The 23,374-nt window shown below is 35.8% G+C and overlaps 2 protein-coding genes across 3 annotated transcripts; one reads left to right on the top strand and one right to left on the bottom strand.

Annotated features, from left to right (window-relative positions):
* The first annotated feature begins 957 nt into the window (after positions 1-957).
* LOC129320991 (transmembrane 9 superfamily member 10) lies at positions 958-4,643 on the top strand. The gene is made up of 7 exons (XM_054966709.1): positions 958-1,289; positions 1,990-2,154; positions 2,234-2,343; positions 2,422-2,530; positions 2,610-2,722; positions 2,807-2,957; positions 3,060-4,643. Exons 1-7 carry the CDS (start codon positions 1,179-1,181, stop codon positions 4,215-4,217), a joined length of 1,917 nt encoding a protein of 638 aa, XP_054822684.1. The 5' UTR covers positions 958-1,178; the 3' UTR covers positions 4,218-4,643.
* Positions 4,644-5,222: 579 nt separating this feature from the next.
* On the bottom strand, positions 5,223-18,775 carry LOC129319492 (probable cyclic nucleotide-gated ion channel 5). Of its 2 annotated transcripts, XM_054964583.1 has the most exons (8): positions 18,542-18,775; positions 17,161-17,257; positions 15,901-16,483; positions 14,427-14,639; positions 13,952-14,253; positions 7,581-7,692; positions 6,577-6,813; positions 5,223-6,044 (listed from the first exon to the last, which is right to left on the bottom strand). In XM_054964583.1, the coding sequence occupies exons 1-8, from the start codon at positions 18,762-18,764 to the stop codon at positions 5,358-5,360; spliced, it is 2,454 nt and encodes an 817-aa protein (XP_054820558.1). In that variant the 5' UTR covers positions 18,765-18,775; the 3' UTR covers positions 5,223-5,357. The 2 variants fall into 2 exon arrangements, with proteins under 2 accessions (XP_054820558.1, XP_054820559.1); XM_054964584.1 differs by lacking the exon at positions 6,577-6,813.
* Positions 18,776-23,374: the final 4,599 nt, after the last annotated feature.

Raw genomic sequence — 23,374 nt, 5'->3', positions numbered from 1 at the left:
AATCTTAAAACAACACTTAAAATATCAGAATTCCAAACACAAACTTGCAAATTGCTTGAATTCTTGTGATTTTAAAAAAAATTATGAATATTAAAATAAAACTTGTGAATGACAATTAATATTTAACTAAAGATAATTTAATTATTTATATTAATTTTTTAATGATAGAAAAGTCTCTAGAAATTTCAAAGGAATTATGATATTTTGAGAAAATAATATATTATTTACATAATTCAAAATAAAATTTATTATCATTTTCTATAAAAGTTAAGTTACTATATTAAAAATATGAAATATTTTTCTTACTTTTTCTATAAAAAAAAGTTTCATTTTGAGAAGTTTTTTTGGTAAAAACATTAACTTTTTATGTGGTAGGTAAGGACTTTCTTCAATTTTGTTTATAAATTATTTTCAACATGTTTCATTGAAATTAAAAAAAATTAAAATTTGTTAATTTTGTTTGAAAATTTTATAAACTTTCGACTTTGTCCCTTTTTAAGTATGCAAACTTTAATAACATATTATTCTATCATTTAATGGAAGTGAAAAGAAAAATTTATAATGAAAAATTAATACATAATTTGTAAATAAGATAAATAATTATTTTCTCTTAGCTTTATAAATAGGAGTAGGACTGACAGATAGTAATTAAAAGTAGCAAATTACCATATTTTAATTTTTTTTGATTTAATTAATAATAATCCGAAACCTTGACCAAAAATAATAATAATCCGAAACCGATAAAGACAAGACCAAATATTAGTGTAGTTTGTAATTATTAATGAAATTAATGCAAGTACACTTGATGAAGAGAGGGTATGCTTTCTTAGTGAGCAGGTAATTCAGTTATATGTGATCATTTGATCCAATCTCTACCACACACTTTTAACCGGATCGATGATCATACGGCTAGAATTGCATCAAAATCATCTGCCAAACGTCACGCAAATCCCACCAATTTTGTGTTGAGAACCCGAAGCTGTGTGTCGGAAGTTCCAATTTTTGTGAACGAGAAATGAGAAGACCTTATACCCAGGGAGACGAGGGAGAAGACTCGTTCATTAGAACTCGCAGATAGATTGATAGATAGAGAGTTCAGACCCAAAAACAAAAAAAAACAAAAAAAGATTGATAGATAGATATATAGAGAGTTTTTGGATCCACGGTTGTCGGAAACCATGGCGAGAGGGCCTCTCGCTAGCCATCTATTGATCTCTGTGTGTGTTCTGCTCGTTGTCCATAGTAGTTCTTTTTATCTTCCCGGTGTGGCACCACAAGATTTCCAGAAGGTAATTTCATTTTTTCTTTTTTGTCATGTGAATGCATGTCAATAATTGTTTTGCCGTTGTTGTTGAATATCGGGTCAGATCAATGCTAGATCGTCTTGGTTTTATGATTTCTACTCTTTTCATTTCCTTTTTGGTTTGGGATTTTAGTTAATTTCTCATCTCGAATATAGTGATTTTGATTTTCTTTCAACATGCAATGAGCTCGACTCATTTCATTTTGTAAATTTGCGAAATTCGATTTTTTCTTGCTTCCGAGGATTATGGGTTTGAATTCTTGTATTAACATGTGTTCTTTATATAGTTGACCCGCAAAAATGATGTCAATTACAGGACTTGATTAGTGATGATCATGTGACTTATAAATGGAGTGAGAGAACCTATAACGCTTGTATATATTTTACAGTAATTCTGCCTCTATCATGCAATGAAAGTTATAAGCTATGCGTTTTCTCTCACATAAACTAGTGCATACTTTACATATTGTCATTCTATATTTGCCACTGTAATCATAATCATAGTTTATATATTATCAACTAAATTTGGCATTTCCCAGGCAACTTCTAAGGTCTTAGTCTGACATAATTGCTGGTTTCCTTACTATCAATATAGTCATTTACCTGATTCAATCATTGCTTGCATGGCAAAATTTCCTAATCATATTATTACTGTTATTTTTTAAACCTATGCTCATTGGTGCTAGGGGGATCCGTTGATGGTGAAAGTGAACAAACTGAGTTCTACGAAAACACAGCTTCCTTACTCCTACTATACACTGCCTTATTGTCGTCCAGGTAGAATTATTGACAGTGCAGAGAATCTAGGAGAAGTTCTTCGTGGTGATCGCATTGAAAACTCTCCCTATGTGGTTTGTGGACAAATTATGACTTTCTTCCTTTTGCTTATTATGTTCAACTCAGAAATTTAAACTAATTTTATTCTTCCAGTTTAAAATGAGGGAACCTCAAATGTGCAATGTTGTTTGTCGCGTAACTCTTAATGCAAAGACAGCCAAAGAGTTTAAGGAAAAGATAGATGATGAGTATCGAGTGAACATGTGAGTCAATAATGACCTTGAATTTTACATTCACAGCTTTCTGTCTCTTGAGCCCTTGTGACATAAATATTTTTGCAGGATTTTAGACAATCTTCCTTTGGTTGTTCCTCTACGAAGACCTGATCAAGAATCTTCTATAGTGTACCTGCATGGCTTTCTTGCCGGTCTTAAAGGACAATACGCTGGAGTAAGTAATAGTGCAATGACCTCAACTTTTAATCGTTGATCTGAACCTAATCAGACCTTCTGTACTGAATTGTAAACAGAAAAAGGATGAAAAATATTTTATCAACAACCACTTAACATTTATGGTCAAGTATCATCCTGATCCAGTGACAGGGTCGTCAAGGATTGTAGGCTTTGAGGTTAAGCCTTTCAGGTTGTCTCATGATCTTATGCTTTCTGAATTTTTTTTTTCAATTGTTGGTTTTACTTGTGATTGACATTATTCTCATGAATGTAGTGTCAATCATCAATATGAAGGCGAGTGGAATGAGAAAAGCCGCTTAACTACATGTGATCCTCATGCAAGGAAGTTAGTCACCAGCTCTGAATCTCCACAGGAGGTTGAAGACAAGAAGGAAATTATCTTTACATATGATGTTGAGTTCCAGGTGAGTTAGTATAATTCATGGTGACTGAATAACTGCACATTGTCACTGAGGCTTGGGTTTTGGTCTTGTTTTCCTTGTAACATTTGGAATTTAACCTTGTAGGATAGTGAAGTGAAGTGGGCATCTCGCTGGGATACCTATCTTCTAATGGCTGACGATCAGATTCACTGGTTTTCAATTATTAACTCTTTAATGATTGTACTTTTCCTTTCTGGTATGGTGGCTATGATAATGTTGCGGACACTTTACCGTGACATATCCAAGTATAACCAGTTAGAGACCCAAGAAGAAGCCCAAGAAGAGACAGGATGGAAACTTGTCCATGGGGATGTGTTCAGGCCTCCGTCAAAGTCAGACTTACTCTGTGTCTATGTTGGAACAGGTGTTCAATTTTTTGGAATGATTCTTGTTACCATTATATTTGCTGCCCTTGGATTTCTTTCCCCATCAAACAGAGGGAGCTTGATGACGGTAATGCTATTGCTCTGGGTTTTTATGGGATATTTTGCTGGATACTCTTCGTCTCGCCTTTATAAGATATTCAAGGGCACGGAGTGGAAAAAGCTCGCTCTCGAGACGGCCTTTATGTTTCCTGCCACTGTCTTTGCAGTATTCTTTGTTCTAAATGCTCTAATTTGGGGCCAGAAGTCTTCTGGGGCTGTGCCATTTGGAACAATGTTTGCTCTGGTTTTCCTATGGTTTGGAATCTCTGTACCGCTTGTCTTCCTTGGTGCCTATGTGGGCTTTAGAAAGCCAGCGCCTGAGGATCCTGTAAAGACAAACAAAATTGCTAGGCAGATCCCTGAGCAGGCATGGTATATGAACCCAGTCTTTTCCATTCTGATAGGAGGAATACTCCCATTTGGTGCTGTCTTCATCGAGCTTTTCTTCATTCTTACATCTATCTGGTTACATCAATTTTACTACATATTCGGTTTCCTGTTTATCGTTTTCATAATCCTCATTGTCACTTGTGCTGAGATCTCAATTGTTCTCTGCTACTTCCAGCTGTGTAGTGAGGACTACCTTTGGTGGTGGAGGTCCTATTTGACTGCAGGTTCCTCAGCACTCTACCTTTTCCTCTATACAGCTTTTTACTTCTTCACAAAGCTTGAGATCACAAAACCAGTATCTGGGGTTTTGTATTTTGGGTATATGCTAATTCTCTCATATGCCTTTTTTATGTTGACTGGCACAATTGGTTTCTATGCCTGCTTTTGGTTCACCAGGCTCATCTACTCCTCAGTGAAAATTGACTGATCCTAGCAAAGTCAAAGAAATTATTGGGTCGTTGAATCTTTTTGGCCAGGTCTTATTTTTATTTGGAACAGGGAACTGTGGGAGTCCTTAGGCTAGAACATTGGTTCAAGTTTAAACATACAAACTGTTAGTCACTTCAGTATAGGTTGTTTTCAGATTCAAGTTTGTTTAAATATTTGTTCACGTATACTTCTTCCCCCGTTCTTCTCTTTTTGTTTAATATCCTCATTGTTTTGTACGAGACGTTCATGAAGCCTGTTACGTAATCTTGCCGTCCACGATACCCATTTTGAAAAAGAAATTTTCGCAAGTGTAATGTACACCTTGATTTAGATTCTGTCTTCAGAAACTGAATCAGTTTATATGGATACTGTGAATGTGGAACTTCACATAAATCTTGTTCTATATCATTAATATTTCTGGTAACTGTTATTTAAAACACTAACCTGGACTAGGTTTATGAATATAGTGTAGCATATTATCTAATTGACTTTCACTTGCACAGGTGACTTTGTATAAAGTTGATTCATTATAAGAAAAAAAACTTTTTAAAAATAATTCTAATTTGAAAGTGACTTCTTTAAATAAAATATATGATGCAATAGCCTAGCTAAGATATACAGAAAAAAGTAGAGCAATACTTTTTCCTACAACTAAGGTCTTATAATATATATCTAATCTCCGTTCGAAAGATTATAAAAACCAAATATCTGAAACGTTACCCAGCACATACATTTTTGTTCATAAAGGTTATCAATAGAAAAAGGAGGTATTCCTTCACTCATTTCAGCCAAATGACCTCAAAGATGGAATTTATTATAGAGCATCATATTATATGCTCACTGAGGCAGGCCTAAAAGAGCCAGTTGGCTTACTGCTGAGTTTAAAATGAAACACAGTCTTCAACTCTTGCAAGCCTCACAATTCTTGCAATGAAGTATATTTTGATGTATTTAATGTATGCTATCATTTAGGAATGATGTATTTATTAAGGCCAAACAAAAATTCATGCAAGCCTCAAAGCTGCAATTATATTGAGTGTAAAATCATTACATGTAGCCTTTCTTGATCATTCCAAACCAAAACAAAAAACAAAACAAAGTTGGCCAATGAAACCAGGCTTACAAGTTATAGTCTGCATCATTCATCTGCAGTAAAGTCAGGCTCTGGTGGTTTTCGTAGGGTCACCAATTCTCTGGAAGTCTTGGCATTCCTGCTGCGATGAACCCCGCGAAGAGCATTGGCTGCAAATCTTGAGGCTAAGAAGGTGGCACGAATACTGTATGAACCACCACCGGCATTGTTGCGAACTCCTCCTGATTCCTCGCATTCTTCTTTTCGACGAAGCTCCATAATCTTCCGCTTGCAATAACGACGCCAGGCTGCTTGAATAAAGCAAGCAGCCCAAGTTCTCCATTGTTGTGAGTAAAAGCGGAAGGTGTGTTGAACCTGCCTGCTATGGAGGCGCCTAAATTGACTTGCAACAAACTTTAAATCTTCAGAAATCAATGCAAAAGCCTCCACCTCTGCAAGTGTCTTAACTGTTCTGGTAGAAGATGGAAGGTTGGAACCAGATTTGGGATCCAAGGCCCAAGTTAAAAGCTCCTCGCCACAGAAGTCTGTCTCTTTAAGGAAAGTGCGGTTGAAAAATCCACTTCTCCCACCATCTGTCGTAACACTCTCGAGGCGACCACGGATGATGAAAAGCATCTCATCAACTGGATCTCCTTCCCGGACAATGAAAGCATTCTCCGTAAACAAGCATGGTTTCAGTCTCTCACAAATTGCATCAAGTAAGCTCTCATCCATACTCTCGAATATTGGAACCTACAATGTAAGAGAAGCAGTCAATAAATAAACAGATTCATCCATACTCATGCCTGACGAATAGTTTTTTTTTTTTTTTTTTAAATACCAACAATGCCTGATGAATAGTTGATAACAATTTAAAAAAAAAATGCTATGAGCAGGGAAAAAAGTTCAAACGCCACTTATTTAAAGCATTCCAGAATATCTTTGGGCCACATATACTACTCAGAAACTTGACGAAGTGGGGAGTGACTGAAAAAAAAAAAAAAAATTGGCAGAAACTTGGAATATTTTGTCGACGTTTTGTAAAAGTTTCCACGTAAGACCCACAAAAAATTTAAGAACTGCTGTCGGTGCAAGTATGTATAATTGACAAAGGAAAAAATCCTAAGAAAAGATGGTTTTACAATTTTTTTTTTTTGGGTCAAAGATGGTTTTATAATGAGAGCTAGAATTGTCCTTTTTTTTTTTTTGGTGTTTTGCTCAAATTGAAGTGTTTGTCCGTTTTCTTTTTTGGCCAATGCACGAATTGAAGTATTTCACAGCATACCCTTCTAACTAAAGCTAGACAAAGATGACGCTTAATATCTCTTCTAAGATCCTTTGGTAGATTCTGCACCAAATTTTCTTCATCTACACCACGTGTTGCCAACCATTTATATTGATCATAGCGTCTAACACGCTCTCTAAGCTCATGGGGGAGCAAGCGATGATGCATCCACTGTTCTGAATCACGTCTTTTGACTCTCATTTCCTCAAGCCTAATGGTAAGAGACTGAAGGTACGTCTGTAACCAAAGCAAAAGTGAAAAGCCTCAGTATCTCTCACTATCAATCTGCTCCTCACACCTACATGAATTTAACCTTTGAGAACTACTTACAAAGACATAAAGAAAAATGAGTCAAATGGTATGGGACCAGCCCAGGAAACTGCTACCAGATGGATGGATTGAGACATACATCTATATATATATATATATATATAGAGAGAGAGAGAGAGAGAGATGAATTTAGAACAATAAACTTCAAAACATTCAAGTACTCCATTTTCATTATCTGTGGACACGTGCGTGTCTTTATTTTTATTATTTTTTTCTGGAATGTGAATGTCTAGTTGCTTTAAATTCTTAATGCAGAACCATCATGGATCTTTCTTTGTATGAACACAATTACTTCTCAACAGTAAAATACGCAGGCAAATATAGAAATAGCATCATTTCATTGTCATCTATGCATGCTTTCACAAATAAAAAGGATTAGAGCGAGGATCTCAATGTAACATTACATCGTATGGCATCTCCAACTGCCCGGGCACCTCTGGTCAAAAAATCTAACAACAGCACTCAATGTCATTTATTCTCACTCAACTAGCTTCCATATGAAATGGATTGCAAGTTGGAACATGCAATGCCATTTACTTTTTTTTCACTGTATTTGATGTGAGCAATTACATGTTGCATGGTTCATGTTTCAAGAGTCTGGGTAATCTTATTCCCAACGTAGTAATAATTCAATCAGAGATGCACATAAGCTAAGCCACTATTTTTAAGTATACCTGCATGTTACCAATCAGGAGTGCAAAGAGGATAAGCCCAAAAATGGCTAGCGCTATTGAAAATACAACCTCCCCAACATAGGTGCTGGTTTGAAGTCCTTGGCCAAGTGTACTGTAGTTCAGTGAAAGATGTAAGCATAATTTATAAGAACAAAATACAGAACAAGCACTATGGCTGAAATTTATATTGTTTAAAAGGAATCTCTCTGAAGAAGTAAAAAGTTCAAACAAGCATTTCCGTGAAAATTTGAAGTCACAGAATATTAGCACTTTCAACTGAGAAAACCATTCTGTAAAATACCAGAAAATTATAAAATGACAAATGTCAAGTCATTTGAATGCATAACGTGCTTGCAGAACTAATTTAGAGACAGATTTCAGAAGCAGGACAGAGAGTTTGACAACTTGCAACTGATTTATGAGGTGACATAACTAAGTCAATGAGGTACATTCTCTTAACTTTGAAATTTAGTTTATGGATTTGAAGGAAGAACCAAATACCCTAGATGTCAAAGTCCTTAGAAACTGGTTGGAATTCTTCAAATCCAGTAATTGGATTCAACGGAAAGCGGAAAAGTGAACAACATTCAAAACATCACCAGATTTTCTTGCAGAAAAGCTCAGTATTTATGTGTGATACCATGCTAAAGACAATTGCAAATCAAAAATCAAAGTTATCGAGTAAAAGTCAATGAATGGTTTTATCATAATCACTAATGAGGCAGAAGAATATAACATAAATGTCACAAATCATGATGTAATTGTGTTAGAGCTCTGCTCTAAAGTAACTAATAGAACCAAGCTTTCAATGTAAAGAGAAATAAATGAGGGAAATTCTGAGGTTTTTGATATTAATGCATATGAACTGAATCAGTGTTACAAGAGAAACTCACTGATTCTAGCCAAAACCCTATTCCCAACAACTGAAATTACAAACTAAATGGAAGAACACAGCAACAAGAAAAGGTCTCTCACTGATGTTCGAGAGACCAGCACTCTCCTCACTTCTGCCTAACTTCTCTAAAACATCCTTGAGTGCCAACAAAAATAATACAGCCAAATAAAGCAAGCAAAAAGGTGACTTCAATATCGAGACTAAATCTAAGCCACCCTACCAAAACATCATGGCATAATCCTTCTTTTCTGGACCCTCAGGATATTAATCCTAACCCAATGGGTATTTCCTTTCTACACCCAACTGCCCCCTTGATCTCCTCTTATAAGTCTGACCATATCTCACGGTCACATCATTTCCCGCCTCTAAGAGTCTCACCTTGTCCTCAAGGGGAAAATCTGGAAATTGGAGAGAAATGGTGTCAGCTGTCTCCCATGAATTCTCAAACTCGGGTAAATCTCTCCATTTCACTAAAACCTCCAGCTGACCTGTCATAAGTTTCCGAACCTTGCATATGTCTTGAGGCTGTACCTGTAGCTCCAATTCTGCAGAAAGTGCTGGTGGTATAGTAGGAGTGACAATAGCTGAACAAACTGATTTTTTGAGTTGAGAAATGTGAAAGACTGGGTGAATGCGAGTTGTGGAAGGAAGTTCCAGCTTGTATGCGACCTGTCCAATCTGCTCTATGATCTTGAAGGGGCCATAGAAACGAGGGCTGAGTTTCTCATTAAGTCTTTTAGCTAAAGATTTCAGCTTGTAGGGTCTGATTTTGACATAGACTAAATCTCCAATGTTCAGCTGTATCTCTCGCCTATGTTTGTCAGCTTGCTTCTTCATTCTTTCTTGCGCCACAGTGAGGTTTTCCTTTAAAATGGCAATAATGGAATTCCGGGACTGAATCTGTTCATTGACAGCTTCAATGCCTGACGGTTCCCCATTCAGCTTAAAAAAAGTAGGAGGGTCCCGTCCGTACACCGCCTTAAAGGGTGTCATTCCAGCAGCCCCATGATGAGTTGTGTTGTACCAATATTCAGCCCAAGGTAACCATTGCGCCCATTGGGTTGGTTTCTCACTGGTGAAACAACGCAAGTAAGTTTCTAAGCTCCTGTTCAAGACTTCGGTTTGGCCATCAGATTCCTGGTGGTAAGCAGAGCTAAGACAAAGCTGAGTGCCTGCTTGCTTAAATAATTCCTTCCAAAACTGACTTACAAACACCCTATCCCTATCTGACACAATTGTTTTTGGAAACCCATGCAATTTAACAATGTCATTAATGAATCTTTCAGCAGCTTCTTTTGCTGTAAATGGGTGGGTCAAAGCCAAGAAGTGGGCATATTTTGTCAACCTATCAACAACAACAAGTATGACGTCATGTCTTTTGGATTTTGGAAGTCCTGTAATGAAATCCATGCTAATATCTTCCCAAATTTGTTGAGGAATCGGCAAGGGTTGTAACAGCCCAGCTGGAGTTAATGCTTGATATTTGTTCTTTTGGCACACGTCGCACTGTGACACATATTGTTGGATGTCTTTTTTCATGCCTTCCCAATATACAACAGTAGAAAGCCTCTTGTAAGTGCGCAAATAACCCGAATGGCCTCCGGTTGGTGAATCATGAAATTCCTTCATGAGCAATTGAATTCTGGTAGACTTCTTTGGTAGCATCAATCGTCCTTTATAGTGTAGACAACCCTTCACAAGGCTGTATCCCTCCAAATTTCCTTGCTTGGTAATGACTTTTTGCAGTATATCATTTAACTTAGGATCAGCATGTACTTCTTTCTCCCATTCTTCAAGGTCACCTTGCTGCCATAAAGAAAAACCATGTATCTCCAGATTTTCTTCTTTCCTTGAAAGTGCATCCGCTGCACGATTTTCCTTGCCCGGTTTGTAAGCTATTTCAAACTTGAACCCCATTAATTTAGTGATCCAGTGCTGTTGACTTTCTTCTACAATTCTCTGTTCCAGCAGAAACTTCAAAGCTTTCTGATCTGTCCGGATGACAAATTTCTCCCCCCATAAGTAGCGTCGCCATTTCTTGACCGCCATAACAATTGCCATAAGTTCCCTCTCATAAATGGAACATTGTTGAGCACGGTTAGAGAGCTTTTGGCTGAAATATGCCACTGGACGGCCATTCTGCATCAGCACTGCTCCTATTCCAGACCCGGAAGCGTCTGTTTCCAACTCAAACGGGATGGAAAAATCAGGCATAGCTAGTACTGGGAGAGAAGTCATGGCTGTCTTGAGACTTTGGAAGGCTTCTTCAGCTTTTGGGGTCCATTTAAAGGCATCTTTCTTAAGTAAATCGGTGAGAGGACTAGCGATTTTTCCATAATTCTTGACAAATCTTCTATAATACCCAGTCAACCCTAGGAACCCTCTTAAGGATTTCACATTCTTGGGTTTAGGCCACTGCACCATACTCTCAATTTTGCTGGGATCCGCTTGCACTCCCTCGTTGGAAATGATATGCCAAAGATATTCAATTTTTGGTTGGGCGAAAGTGCACTTCTTAAGGTTGATCACTAGCTGGTTCTCTTTCAGGATAGACAAAACAGCTTTCAAATGTTTCAAGTGAGATGATAAATCATGGCTATAAATAAGTATGTCATCAAAAAATACAAGCACAAATTTCCGAAGATGCTCTCGGAATATCTCATTCATTAAAGATTGGAATGTGGAAGGAGCATTGGTTAAACCAAAGGGCATTACCTTGAATTCATAATGTCCCTCGTGGGTTCTAAATGTTGTTTTATGTTCATCTCCAGCCATGATTCTGATCTGATGGTATCCGGACTTCAAATCCAGCTTGGTGAAGATGGCGGCTCCTTTTAACTCATCCAACAACTCATCTATAGCTGGTATGGGAAACTTGTCAGGCACCGTGATTTTGTTCAAGGCTCTATAGTCCACACAGAATCTCCAGCTTCCATCTTTTTTCTTAACCAACAAAATTGGACTTGAATAAGGACTTTGACTGGGCTGAATAATACCTGCTCTCAACATATCTTTCACCATCTTCTCAATTTCATTTTTTTGAACATGAGGGTACCGATACGGCCGTATGTTAGGAGGTTGTTCGCCTGGTTTGGTTGCTATTGCATGATCATGAGAACGAGTTGGTGGTAACCCTTCAAAAGGTCGACAAACTATAGAGAATTGGTCTAGGAGGTTCTGAATTTCAGGCGCCAATTGTATAGTTTCAGCTGTTGTTTCTTCATTATTCATCCCATTATATTCGATCATGTACCCCTCCCCTCTCTTCTGTACGGATCGAATAAATGACTTAAGGGAAACCAAGGCCTTGGTTAGAGCGAGATCACCTTGTAAACACACCTTGTTTCCTTTCTTACCAATCTTCATGGTCAGTTGCCCCCAGTTAACCTTCACTTCTCCTAAAGATTTTAACCATTCCACTCCTAGTACAACATCCACGCCACTGAGTGGAAAGGGGTAGAAAGTTTGAATAATATCCAGGCCTTGTACCTATAACTTGAGGTCATTGCAGCGTTGCTTCCCTTTAATACTAAACCCATCCCCAACAGTGATAGAATAGACGGCAATGTCCTCCACTGGAATTTTTATTTTGGTGACTAATTCCTCAGCTATGAAGTTGTGGGTAGCCCCACTATCAATCAAAATCACAATCTCGGCTTTCTCTAGTCTCCCACGTACCTTCATAGTGTGATTCCCTCCAAACCCAACTATGGAGTTTAGTGATAACTCCATTCGAGTTTCATCTTCTTCGGCTTCTTCACTATCTTCAGTGCATATTGGTTCATGGCCTTCGGTTCCCTTCTCGGGCTCTAGCTCCAGCAACATCACTTGCAGATTTTTATTGTTGCAGATGTGATTAGGTCCGAATTTATCTGCACATTTGAAACACAAACCAAGCTCTCACCGACGAGTTAATTCCACGTCTGACAGTCGCTAGGTTCGTCCCCCTGGACGCGACGACGCTGTTCCTGTCGTGTTGCTCGCTACTTTTGAGTCTGCCGTTTTTGTCTCAGCCCGTTTCTGGAGTCCCGAGTGTATTGAAGAGGCGTGCATGCTTTTACTGGGCTCAGCCACATGAGTGATCCGTGTGAAAGGAGTTTGGGCTGATTCATTTTTAAGCCCACTTTGAAAACGTTGGCCTCGCAGAAACCGTGAGTCTTTGGCCTTCTCTATTACCTGATTCCTCTCATCCACCCTAATAGACATCTCCATAATTTCTCTAAGGGTACTGGCGGCCGTGAGCTTTAATTCAGCCCTTATCTCTGGTTTTAGTCCTACACGAAATGCTCCAACCACGCACGATTCTGATGCGTCTCCCACCACAGCTGATACGCGTTCGAACTCCTCCACATACTCGCGCACAGAACGCTCCTGTTTGACTGCAAACATCATCTCATATTCATCCCCAAGCTGTGAGGGATGGAATCGACGCAGAAGTTCTTGCTTGAACTCTGACCATTCTCGGATAGGTGCTCGAGTTTCCACCCATTGATACCAGTTAAGAGCCCTACCTTCGAGGCACACGATGGCTGCTTCCAGTCTCTCCATTTCAGCCACAGCATTGATTCGAAAATACCTTTCCACTCTGAAAAGCCACCCGATAGGGTCTTCTCCATCAAATATTGGTAACTCCAGCTTCCTGTACTTCCCTACTTCTTTTTCATGATCTCCGGTGCTTCCTGTAGTCTCTTCATGGCTGGGTTGATCTTGTTCAGGAGGTTGGTCTGCACTTTTCTGTTTCTCTGCTATTTGCTCTAATTTATCTTGCATCGTCTGCATCATCTCCTTCATCATGATCATTTCTTTCGATAGTCCTCCAACAGATTCTTTCAACTCTTGTACCTCGGGATTGGAGTACTGCACTCTTTCGGCCATCTCTCTTGCGCTTATCAGAAGGTCCGAGGATTGCACGGCTCTGATGCCAATTGTTAGAGCTCTGCTCTAAAGTAACTAATAGAACCAAGCTTTCAATGTAAAGAGAAATAAATGAGGGAAATTCTGAGGTTTTTGATATTAATGCATATGAACTGAATCAGTGTTACAAGAGAAACTCACTGATTCCAGCCAAAACCCTATTCCCAACAACTGAAATTACAAACTAAATGGAAGAACACAGCAACAAGAAAAGGTCTCTCACTGGTGTTCGAGAGACCAGCACTCTCCTCACTTTTGCCTAACTTCTCTAAAACATCCTTGAGCGCCAACAAAAATAATACAACCAAATAAAGCAAGCAAAAAGGTGACTTCAATATCGAGACTAAATCTAAGCCACCCTACCAAAACATCATGGCATAATCCTTCTTTTCTGGACCCTCAGGATATTAATCCTAACCCAATGGGTATTTCCTTTCTACACCCAACTGCCCCCTTGATCTCCTCTTATAAGTCTGACCATATCTCACGGTCACATCAAATTGTCATAAATGCTGAGACAGTATACATGAAGCAAACCTCAAAAGGGAATAGATTTTATTACCTCAAATTCTGGAGCCCCCACCATAAACAGTAGCAATATTTAGAGATAAATACCTTAGATGAAACAATGCCAGATGAAAATGCTTGGGTAAAAATTCCATAATCAAAAGGTGGGTTTTCAGGATCTACAGAGCACTGTGAATGGAGAATATCTTTGCTCCTATTTTGCCAGGCACTATACCCTTCCATGAGTTGGTTGCCACAGTACAAGAAATTGTTATTACACCCATTTTCACTACAAGCCTTCTGCCAGCATGAATCATTGCGTTCAACAGCTAACAAGTACCAAAAAGCCCCAACTATCTGTAAGGAATCATCAGTAGAAAAGAACCAAAAATAAATTCCTGGAAAAAATGATAAGTGATTATAGGATAGCAAGCATAATAATGCAACTGGAGAATATATAATAACTTTGATTAGATCAAGGCTGGAAAACTAACAGCAGCAAACATGATGAAAAGATAACAAACACTTACATGACTGGCTAGCATGTATAATAGCAAATAATACGCAGCTCCTGCCCATGCAGTTTCAGCAAAGACACCAGCTGTTCTCTTAAGCTCTGAAGTCAATGGTACCATTCGGAGAAATCTAGGGACATACTGAAGCAAGATAATGAACAGCAATGCCTCTTTTGTTGACAGTACATCCGAACCATTTGACCTCTGAAGAAACCTCCAAACTACAATCTGAATACACGGACAGAAAAAGAAAACAGAAAGGGAAACCATATAAATTGAGTTTTCTTATACTCCTTAAAATAGATGCTGTAATATGGAAACGCCATCTTCCTGGTAATACAAAAATCTCATTTTATAGTATCAATAGTTTTGAAAACAACGATAGCTATAAAGGAACATGTTGCATAAAGCTGGAAAATAATTGCAAGTCATTCAAATCCTAACCAGCATCATACAGTATGCTTAACATACCCAATCACAACAAAAGTCATGGAAAGAAATCTACCATAGAGACCAGTTTCCTAGGATGGCTTTGATGAAGGATAAAGGGGTCATTATTAATCATTTATTATTTTCTTAATTTAAATATAACTTTAGTGGTGACTATCCTTACAGATATGATTGAACAGCTTTGAGTCATTTTTAGTTATGGTAGAATTAGTGTGGTATCAATAATTAATAGCAATAAATAATTAAAATATGAGTGGGGAATTTGGAGAGTTTGAGAAGATTACTGACCTGTTATTCAAGTTCATTATATGTTTACACCTATTAAAGCACCTCCTGCGTGAACAACGAGGTACAGTTTATATTTTCAGTTATGAGTACTATCCAAGGATTTCCCATGTAACCAGACTTCTACCCAGTGGATTCCAGGTGATCTGCTAGAAGAATATTGAGCTACTTCTGGCTACTTTGATTTGAGATTATTAATCTCTCTCACAAGTATCAACTTTCCAGTCTGGCGTGCAGTAAAACAGCCAAAAGAGAAGTTGCAATCTGAGAAACATGGAAAGTGACACAGAACAAACATGATCTGAAATGTATGAATACTACTTTGTGCAGTGCTGTGTCTCACAGAAATCTGAAGATGTCTATGACACATAAATGGCTCTTTTTTCCTTTTTATGACATGTCTGTCCTTCATAGGTATTTAGTATATTAATAATTAATAGGTCCCCAGAATAAAGTCACGTGCTTCAGCATAATATCAAAAAGCAAGCAGAATATTAAAACTGAAGTCAACGGTATTAACAAGAAGAACACCCAAGCCTCCACAAGTCTACCAAATTAAGAGTTCAATATATTTATAGCCAAAAAAACCATCTATCATAAAAAAAATCTTGTAGCACATTTCCTATGCTAATGACGGAAATTTTAAAAAAGAAAGGAAAGCAAGGATTGAATACAAAGCAATCATTAAAAAATCCAAGGAAAATAATCTTACAGCATAAAAAATATAGTTTCAGGTTAATAGAATTTTCTCAACCTGTGGCAAGGGCAGCACTGAAAGGAAATCAATAATGAAATATCGCTGCATGTATCGCTTGGCTATTTGTGATGGATCTATAACAAGTTCACCCCGTCCAAAGACACGAGACGATGGAGCTATATAAGCAGTGCGAAATTGGAGAGCCATGCGTATAAGATAGAAAGCATCAATGATTGTTCTTATAGTGCTAACTATGATCGCCAACTTTCGGTCTATACCAAGACAGTTAACTGAATCATTGATCACAGGGAGATAAAAAAACAATGGATCAATAGAGACAGCCAAAATGCATGAGATTACAAAAAGCTTATTCCATAAGAGTAAAAATTTGTCTTGAGGATCAAATATCTTCTTCTCTGATACTTTAAGGTCTTCTGGGAAGACTGCCCTAGATACCCCAAATCCAAGTGATCGGCCAATTGACTTTAGTCCTTCAGATCCCATTCTCATTCCTCTTTTAAAAGATCCAGTGGTTCCAATTCTTGTATAACCACCACGGCTTAATTTAACCATACTAAATCCACATTCATCAAGCCCAGCATCAGAAGATGGAGATGGTCTAGAGTCCAAGTCATCCAACCTAAAATTAAAAAAAAATGCTGAGAAAGATCAATTCCCCTCATATGTATGAACATAAAGATTAATTGAAGGTTCTAAAAATGGGATAATGGCTTGTCAATATCACATGTACCTATTAGGACCAAGACCTCAATAAGCTGAAGAGTAATATACTAATCCGTTCTCATTTCAAGAAAAGGAGCTCAATTAACTGTTTCTATGAAAGGCATCTTACAATTAAAAGTCTATGTTGCCAATTAGAAACTCACTTCACTACATCTTACAAGTGCCCCAAGAATCAAAATTTTCTACTTCTCATGCTACAAATGAAAGACTTGGCAAATGGTCAATATCTTGTCGCTGGCAAGTTTTGAATTCTTTATATCTAAAAACCAATTAAAGATATTTATGCTGCTGGTGTAGTATTATACTATCTTATGTATTTGTTGCCATGAAAAAAACAATGACAAGAAATATAAATTCTAAATTTTTCAAAAACAAGGTTGTGGCAGAAAATTGTTTACACAAGTACCAAATTATGCTTGTGAAGATCAATACCCATGTTCAATTACAGTAAAGAATGCTCAAGTTTGATGATTTCAAACCAATGAAATCGAGTAAAAGTACATAGAAATATTACTCACAATCTTCTAATCCACACCTCTCCAAAATATAACCTTGCAGAACTATATTTGGTACCTCAAAAATTTTTCCCGCTGACCATCCATGTAATGAGCCTTGTAACCACAGTCAAACATCTTTGAAAAGTTGATCACATATACCCAATATATAAAACCTGCAGCCAAACAAAACAAAACCCAACAATGACCCATAAAAGCCTCTCGAATCTGCCTGATGCTATTCCCAATTCAACTTCTGGAAAATATGATTATAGGAATGACATACGCATTAGGAAATTTTAGCTCTTGTCTGTTCCCTTCAAGTGCTACAATCTAAAAATCGATCTACCCTATAATGAAGACTGATAGCACCCACATACACTAGTTGCCATTCCACAGAAACCAGTGACTTGTACCACTTAAATTTAGTGAATTCTGCCACTTGAATTTAATGCTACTACTTGTGTGACCTAAATATAAGTTCCAAATCCTTTAAGCACATTGAAATAAATTGCCATAAATAGTCTGAAATTGAGAATTAGCGTAAATCCCCAATACAGTTTAAGATTACTACCTAAAGTAATATATATATATTGGTAAAAAGTCATTATTAGTTAAGACATCCATTAAATGCTAGGGATAATTATGAAGAGTAGTATAATATTTGACACATTAATTACAAATAACTAATCAAACTAATTTTCTTAATCTTGATGAATTAGTTAACAGTGTGGACTGGAGGGAGTACAAACAAACCTTCCATCTCCAATCACAAACTTCCTTTCAATTAGGCTGAGTTGCGATTGCAACTAAAGCAACTGAACAACAACACGACAAAGAAGACAAGCTTAACCAATGACCACATTTGAACTGGTCTTTAACCTCAGATATCCAGAATGCTCCCACCAAAATCAACATAAACTCAGTCCCTTTACCACTTAATATTTCATCGTACGAGTGAACAAGATTATTCAAGAAGGTGTTCATTTCCATTTTACAGATCAACTATCATACACGATTACTCTGTCGTTTCAACAAAGGTGACATCTAAAACTCACACTCTAAGTCAGATAAGTTGGTTATCTAAAGAAATGCCCATTTAAACTCAAATCCATTTTGATGTGCTGATATTGCTATTTCTGGGAAATAACCTCACATCAGACCCCGGAACCTCTCCACCCGAACCGAAAAAATTGGGTCAAGACTCGAGAAGAACCTGTATTTTCTCGGTTCATAGGCGCATCTAAGTCAAATCAACATATACATCAAAAGAACGAATTCAAATTATTCATTTTAAAAGACAAAGAAAGAAAAAATATTACTATAAAATGCCTCAACTCTCAACAGCAGCACCAGTATGAAAAGTTCAGCATCAGCCACAAGAAATAAGCCGAAGTAAATCTGGGAACTCTAACACTGGTTTTCATCAAAATGCAAGTAAAAAGAGAATAGAATTAGACCTTGAAAACAATTGCACGATCTTTCAATAGGTGCGGTAGAATCGCATAGCAAGAGAAGGAGAGAACCAGAAAGATCGCCGAGCGGAATCTCCGGAAGGCTCACATCATCCTTCTGAGAGCGAGAGAGAGAGAGAGAGGGAGGGAGAGCTAAGAAACTGTCAGTTTTAGTGAACTGCGGAAACAGCGATGCCTGCACGAACTGAACTGCTATCGGCAAGCACATGCAGTAGCCGCCCGCTATGTTCGCGTAAGAAATGGCATTTTCTTTGGGACCATTACTTTAAATCAGTGTCTTGAAACCCATTTTGGATATCAAATGGAAAAGACTAACAGGTCGTAATTTTTATGATATAATCAATTAAATCGGCAGTCAAACTAAAAATATAAAAATTAAATAAAAAATAATATTTATATGCATAACTATATAAATAAAATATTAATTTATTAATAGTGTTTGGTATCTCAATTTCAAAAGCTAGATATTTAAACTGTTGAAGCTAGAAGTAAAAGCATGTCAATACAAGTTTGTGATCTTGAAAGAAAATGCTGAAGCTAGAGGCATGCCATTATGTCATGACTTACAAGCTTTCAGTCTCGATATCAAAGGTTGAATTTCTAGAGTTGGAGGCAAAGATTAAAGGAGAAGTTAGAAATTAAATTTAGGCCATAAAAGAGAGATTGAAGAAGAGAAAAAAAAGAGAGAATTAGTGATTACAGAAGAGAAATTATAAATCTAAATAACTTAGTCTAAATTTTCTTGGCTTTGAATCGAGTTGACTCGGGTCCGATCTCTGAGTCAAAGCCGATTCTCTTAAAATCGACCGGTTCAATCCGAGTCAACTCAAGTCAAATGACAGATTGGTTCAAGGATTGGTTCAACTGGTTGAACCAAACTATTTTGTTCAATGGGTGGCAATCAAACCGGTTAGACCCGTTTGGTTCAGTCCAATTTCAATGACATTGCTTTAAATTTCAGGCAAACTAATTAAGCACCACAAAATTTATTGACAACTAAGAAAAGAAAAATGACAATTAAATGTGTTGTTATTTTTTTTGTTAAGTTATCAATAATTCTTATATTATTTAAATATATTATACTCCCTCTCCATTTAAAAATGTAAAGTATTTTTAATTAAATATCACTCTCAATAAAATAATTACATACTTTTAAATTAATTCTATATTTTTATATTTATTTCTATTAAACACCTTATAATAATTATAAAGACAATGTTTACATCTTGAAAGATTAAAAATATTTTATATTTTTTAACACCTAACTCTTCATCAATGAAGGGAGTATGAAATTTGTATGTAATTTTTTCATTTCTATTTCATCAATGTACTCATGTATTAATCGTTGAAAGGGAAGGTTTTTTTTTTTGTTTTATTTATAAAACAATTTTATAATTTTATATAAACATACTATGTTATAATGGGTTCAATTAAATAAAAGTTTAAGTGTCATTATTTTTTATAATTTTATTTTCAAAATAGAGTGAATCTTTAATTAATTGTCCTTTTTTTTTCTATCATCATCGGTCGTATAATTTATTTATATTTATAGTATGATAATTGATTTGTATAATATACATAATTTATTTTAATGTGTTTACTTGCTTCAGAGCATAGAGAACATAGATGATGTGGTACGTTGAATCTATATAAAAAAATTTCTACTGAAGTATATATATTTTAATAAGAGCGGAATTAAAAATTTATTAAATTTTTAAATAAAATTAATAAATTTTAATATTTCCTTTGATTTGATAAATCATATTGGAAGTGCTAGCTTTTTAGATAAGATTAGAGGATCACATTGCAGTAAAATTTAGTGAGAATTTTATCAAAAAAAAAATATTAGTGAGAATGATGATTTAAAAATAAGCATTGATGCAAATTGCAAGTCAATAAAATGTCATTATTTAAAATATAATAAAAAAATCCTCCTAAGAGGGCGGCGATCCAAGCAGAAAATCATCATGTTTCTATGGTGGATCGGCGGAGAATCATCATGTTCCCCGATATGTTCATAAACTATTATTATTTTTTGATACAAGATCAGGATGTTTAATTAATTACTAGCTTGGAGGGAATAAGCAAGCATGATTTTGAGACACAGGGGAATTAAGCCACAAAATGTCAACTTTTTATATTAAGTGTGTCAATTTAAAGATTGCTTATTATTTTATAGAAATAACTTAAATCACTCTGAACTTTATATATTCATAATTTATTTTTTAATTATTAGATGTGAGATTTTTTTTCTCTAATACAAAAAAAAATAATCAAGGCAAAATAAAACAACATTCACTCTTAATTTAGGGACAAGAACCGTAAATATTATCATTGTTTTTAGTCGTAGCTAAAAAAATAAGTCTTCTATAGTAGAGTATATGTATAATATACAATAAATAGTTAATTATAAAAGAAAAGAAAAATATTGTATATATTTTCTCGAAGAAAGAAATTAATTTGCGATGAAGTCCAGCAATAAGCATTTTCTCGACGCTTGAAAAACAAGAGATCAAGATCAATTAGATAAATTTACCTTGACATATAAAAGAGTAACTTGGAATATATATATATATATGTATGTATGTATGTATGTATATAATGTAAAGGCAACAAATTGAGCCATGCAAAAACAGGAGTACAAGATCAGAGAAAGGGTCCTATTGACGAGGATGAGTGTCGTCGGGAGTGGACATTCCGGTGGTAACCTTGGCGACGTCCATGGCCGAAGCTTCAGGCTTCTTCTTGGAGTACAACACCACGTAACCCAACACCACTGTTGCTGCAAACCCTGCAACCGCCATTCTCATCGGACACACTGGTAGCTTCTTACGTTGGTTCAGTACCTCTGTAGAATGTTGTCGACCCGATGACGAAGAAGAAGAATAAGAAGAAGACGCCCCCTTATTCTCAGCTGCCTCTGTTCCCGCCATCTTCTCTCTCCCTCCTCTAACCATATTATACTGAACTGAATAATATATATATATATATATATGATCTCAAACTTGTTGTTGTGAGAAGGATCTTGTTTTGATATTGATTGTTTTACATCGATTTGTTTCTTTGATGGGTTTGTGTGGTTTTTATATGTGTTGGTTTTTGGGAGAGAGGATTGGTGCGAGAGAATAACACGAGGCGACAAATAATGGGACCGTGTACAATTGGTGGGTGGAGGACCCTGGAGGCTTTTGTGGGATTGACACGTGGCAGTTGTGGTCCATGAAAAAAGTTTCGGAGCGTTTAACAAACAGAGAATTGGGAGACTCCTGCGTTCAGTAATTGAGTACTGTTTGACCTTTTCTACATGAGATGGCTTCCGTATGTACCTTCATCACGAAACCGCCCTTTTATTTCTTTGCTTAAAATTAACACAGAGAGAAGTGAGTGGAATCTATAAATAGATAGTAAGTGTTAATATTTTATAAATTGTTTGTTGATGTGTAAATAGTTAATGAATTCATTGCAAATGTTACAATACAAATTAATTTATTTAGCGTGGAGGTGAAATGAATGGAAAGTGTTATGAAGAGAGATTTCAAACACCCTGATACGTAGAACAATATTTACTTTACAATGCGTCGGGAGAGATTTACAACTAATATATTTTGCTCATAGATTGAAAGTCAAAACGGAAAAAAATCAAGCTTCTTTTTTTCTTTTTCGGTTGGTTATGTTATTTTTTATAGTGTAAAAAGTAAACTCTATTGATAATAGATATTATATGTACGAAAAGCAAAAGATAAACCTCTCCTAATTAAATTATTACATACATATATTTAAATTATTAACTATCTGTACAAATAACGAGAGCCTTTAACATTCACGTCAACCTTCATTTATAGCTATAGAATTTATTTGTTTGTTTAAACGCAGTTTGACGGACAAACACAGTAGCAATTTGTGACCGGCTTTAAGGATTTTATTTAACAATTAAAATATCTCAATTTTTAATCTGACGTGTTTAATACTCACTAATCACAAAAAAAATTTTTAAAATGATTTGATGTTCATAATATAAAATATTTTGAAAAAAAACTAATGATTCATTATATTCGTAAAAATTATTATAATATTATTTCTATCATTTCACTTCTCAAATATCTGTCTCTTTTTTCATTATTAAAAAAGAATATTTTTTGAAGTTCATATTTTTTAAGAAATTAAAATTTTAAATTATATTTAATTGAACTTACTGGTATTTACAATTTTATTTAAAAAAATATTTTATAAAATGGGAAACAAGAAATACCACATTTCAAAGACATTAATACCAAAATGAAAAGCCAAATTAATTTCTCCAAGCCAATATGAGATGTTTGGTTACATTTAAAATAAAACGAAAATGCTCCCTCTGGAAGAACCTTTTAGAAGTTTTTTTTTTTTTTGTCCTTCGCACATAAATAGTTATTCATTATTATTTTTAAATTTTATTTTTATTATAAATTTAATTTTATGACTTATCTTATATTGCGTACCCTCTCTCTCTTCTTATTTTTAATGAGAGTGACACTAGAAAATTCATTCTAAAACATGTTTAATGAATTAACAGCCAATTTTTTATTTTAATAAAATAAGTGTCTTGTAATTGGGATGGCAAGGACCAAGTAAAAAATTTGTTTTGCGGAGAAGACAAGAGACTTAATTGGTAAAAAAACTGAATGATTATTTCAAATAATAACTTTATTGAGAAATTTTTAAGTTATTATACTTAGTAAATCTCTCGCAATTCCAGCTAGTAGCCTAGTGGCTAGTTCAGATATGTTCACAAAGAGACAGCAAAAATTAAGGCTATTGAATCACAAGAGACGCATGCTCACA

Source organism: Prosopis cineraria, unplaced genomic scaffold (genome assembly GCF_029017545.1).
Source record: "Prosopis cineraria cultivar Desert tree isolate PC_DT_omini unplaced genomic scaffold, ASM2901754v1 PC9, whole genome shotgun sequence".
Classification (NCBI taxonomy): Eukaryota; Viridiplantae; Streptophyta; class Magnoliopsida; order Fabales; family Fabaceae; genus Prosopis; species Prosopis cineraria.
The sequence above is the reverse complement of the archived record's forward strand: the minus strand, read 5'-3'. Positions and strand labels throughout refer to the sequence as shown.

What these genes read in the sequence shown, in the direction of transcription:
- LOC129320991 (XM_054966709.1), top strand. Translation starts at nt 1,179, where the DNA reads ATGGCGAGAGGGCCTCTCGCTAGCCATCTATTGATCTCTGTGTGTGTT. An exon ending in TTGAAAACTCTCCCTATGTG is followed by an intron (nt 2,155 to 2,233) that starts GTTTGTGGACAA and finishes TTATTCTTCCAG; the next exon opens with TTTAAAATGAGGGAACCTCA. An exon ending in TTAAAGGACAATACGCTGGA is followed by an intron (nt 2,531 to 2,609) that starts GTAAGTAATAGT and finishes AATTGTAAACAG; the next exon opens with AAAAAGGATGAAAAATATTT.
- LOC129319492 (XM_054964583.1), bottom strand. Translation starts at nt 18,764, where the DNA reads ATGTGCTTGCCGATAGCAGTTCAGTTCGTGCAGGCATCGCTGTTTCCG. An exon ending in TATACATGCTAGCCAGTCAT is followed by an intron (nt 14,254 to 14,426) that starts GTAAGTGTTTGT and finishes GATTCCTTACAG; the next exon opens with ATAGTTGGGGCTTTTTGGTA. An exon ending in TGGGGGCTCCAGAATTTGAG is followed by an intron (nt 7,693 to 13,951) that starts GTAATAAAATCT and finishes ACTGAACTACAG; the next exon opens with TACACTTGGCCAAGGACTTC.